Source organism: Apteryx mantelli, chromosome 11 (assembly GCF_036417845.1).
Source record: "Apteryx mantelli isolate bAptMan1 chromosome 11, bAptMan1.hap1, whole genome shotgun sequence".
Taxonomy (NCBI): domain Eukaryota; kingdom Metazoa; phylum Chordata; class Aves; order Apterygiformes; family Apterygidae; genus Apteryx; species Apteryx mantelli.
The window spans coordinates 4,073,700-4,075,421 of record NC_089988.1 but is presented as its reverse complement, the minus strand read 5'-3'; the positions used below and the strand labels follow the sequence as shown (position 1 = coordinate 4,075,421).

Here is a 1,722-nt window from a genome sequence, read left to right as displayed (position 1 = left end):
GAGATCTGCTGTGCTCTACTGGTGGCTCCATATTCCCTTCCAGAAGGCTGAGCATCTGTCACCAGCCCTCTAATATGTGAGACAGCCCCAGCAGACACCGCTTGAGCACTCACCCTCTCCAGGACCAGGGGGAACCCCCAAGTAAGGTCTGAATCCAGCCCTCATTCTCTCACACATCACCCTACCAATACATCCTCCTGAGCTCATGGAAAACTCAGGCAAAGCAAAAGGGGCTTTTCAGGGGCAATTCTCAGAGCGCATTCTTGGCTCCTGCTTTGGAAGAAGAGCCCAGTCTTCAGGCAGTGTACTGATGAAATCCCCTTTTATTACAGAGTTGTTGCAAGGGAGGCCAGCTCTGGCACAGTGGTCAGCAGATTTACAGAAAGCCTCTGAGTCAGACGGATGGGGTTTGCGCCTCTGGAGAGGTGGGATGAATTCAAACATTTGTTCACAAACATGACTATCGCAGACAGAACTCCCAAAGCACAAGAGTTGCCTGAGATAAACTAGGAGTTGGTTTTGAGGAGAGATGGGCAGCTTATTGCTGCTGAACTAGAAGAAGTTGAATCAGTTTCTTCAGTGCCTCCTTCAGCTCCTTGTTCCTCGTGCTGTAGATGAGAGGATTCATTGCTGGAGGCACCATCGAGTACAGAACAGCCACCACCAGATTCAGAGATGGGGAGGAGATGGAGGGGGGCTTCAGGTAGGCAAACAGGCCAGTGGCCACAAAGAGGAAGACCACGGCCAGGTGAGGCAGACACATGGAAAAGGCCTTGTGTTGTCCCTGCTCAGAGGGCATCCTCAGCATAACTGTGAAGATCTGCACATAGGACAGCACAATGAAAATGAAACACACAAAGCCTAAAAAAAGACTAGTCGCACTAAGCCCAACTTCTCTGAGGTAGGAGTCTGAGCAGAAGAGCTTGAGAATCTGGGGAATCTCACAGAAGAACTGGTCCACGACATTGCTTTGGCAGAGCGGTATCGAAAATGTGTTCCCAGTGTGCAGGAGAGCATGGAGAAAAGCACTGCCCCAGGCAGCTGCTACCATTTTGACACAAACTCTGCTGCCCATGATGGTCCCGTAGTGCAAGGGTTTGCAAATGGCAACAAAGTGATCATAGGCCATTACTGTGAGGAGATAATACTCTGCTGAACATAAAAAAAAGAAGAAAAATAACTGTGCAGCACATCCTGAGTAGGAAATGGCCCTGCTGTCCCACAGGGAATTGGCCATGGATTTGGGGACAGTGGTGGAGATGGAGCCAAGATCCAGAACAGAGGGGTTGAGGAGAAGGACGTACATTGGGGTATGGAGGTGGTGGTCGCAGGCTACAGCTGTGATGATGAGGCCATTGCCCAGGAGGGCAGCCAGGTAGATACCCAGGAAGAGCAGGAAGTGCAAGAGCTGCAGCTCCCGTGTGTCTGCAAATGCCAGGAAGAGGAACTCATTGAAGGAGCTGCTGTTGGACATTTGCTCCTTTGGGGCACAGGGGGACTGCCTGAGTAAGGAGACACATTGACAAGTTAGGACAGACTTAGCTGAGCAACTTTCTCATAACTTCCCCCAAACACACAAACATTACTTCTCCCCATCTCAGCAGCAGTGTCACTGAGCTCCATGGCTTGAGCTCTGGTTTGTGCTGGCCGAGTTTGACACAAGGAGTAGGGACCTCTGCCCATGGGCTCCAGAGGAGTCAGCCCTGACCTACAGCACTGTGT

General features: G+C 51.1%; 1 protein-coding gene across 1 annotated transcript; it reads right to left on the bottom strand.

Annotated features, from left to right (window-relative positions):
• Positions 1 to 538: 538 nt before the first annotated feature.
• Positions 539 to 1,474, bottom strand: LOC136992950 (olfactory receptor 14A16-like). The gene has a single exon (XM_067302969.1). The coding sequence runs from the start codon at positions 1,472 to 1,474 to the stop codon at positions 539 to 541; it is 936 nt and encodes a 311-aa protein (XP_067159070.1).
• Between the last annotated feature and the right edge of the window lie 248 nt (positions 1,475 to 1,722).

Excerpts from the sequence above, each read along its gene's own strand:
- LOC136992950 (XM_067302969.1), bottom strand. The coding sequence starts at position 1,474 with ATGTCCAACAGCAGCTCCTTCAATGAGTTCCTCTTCCTGGCATTTGCA.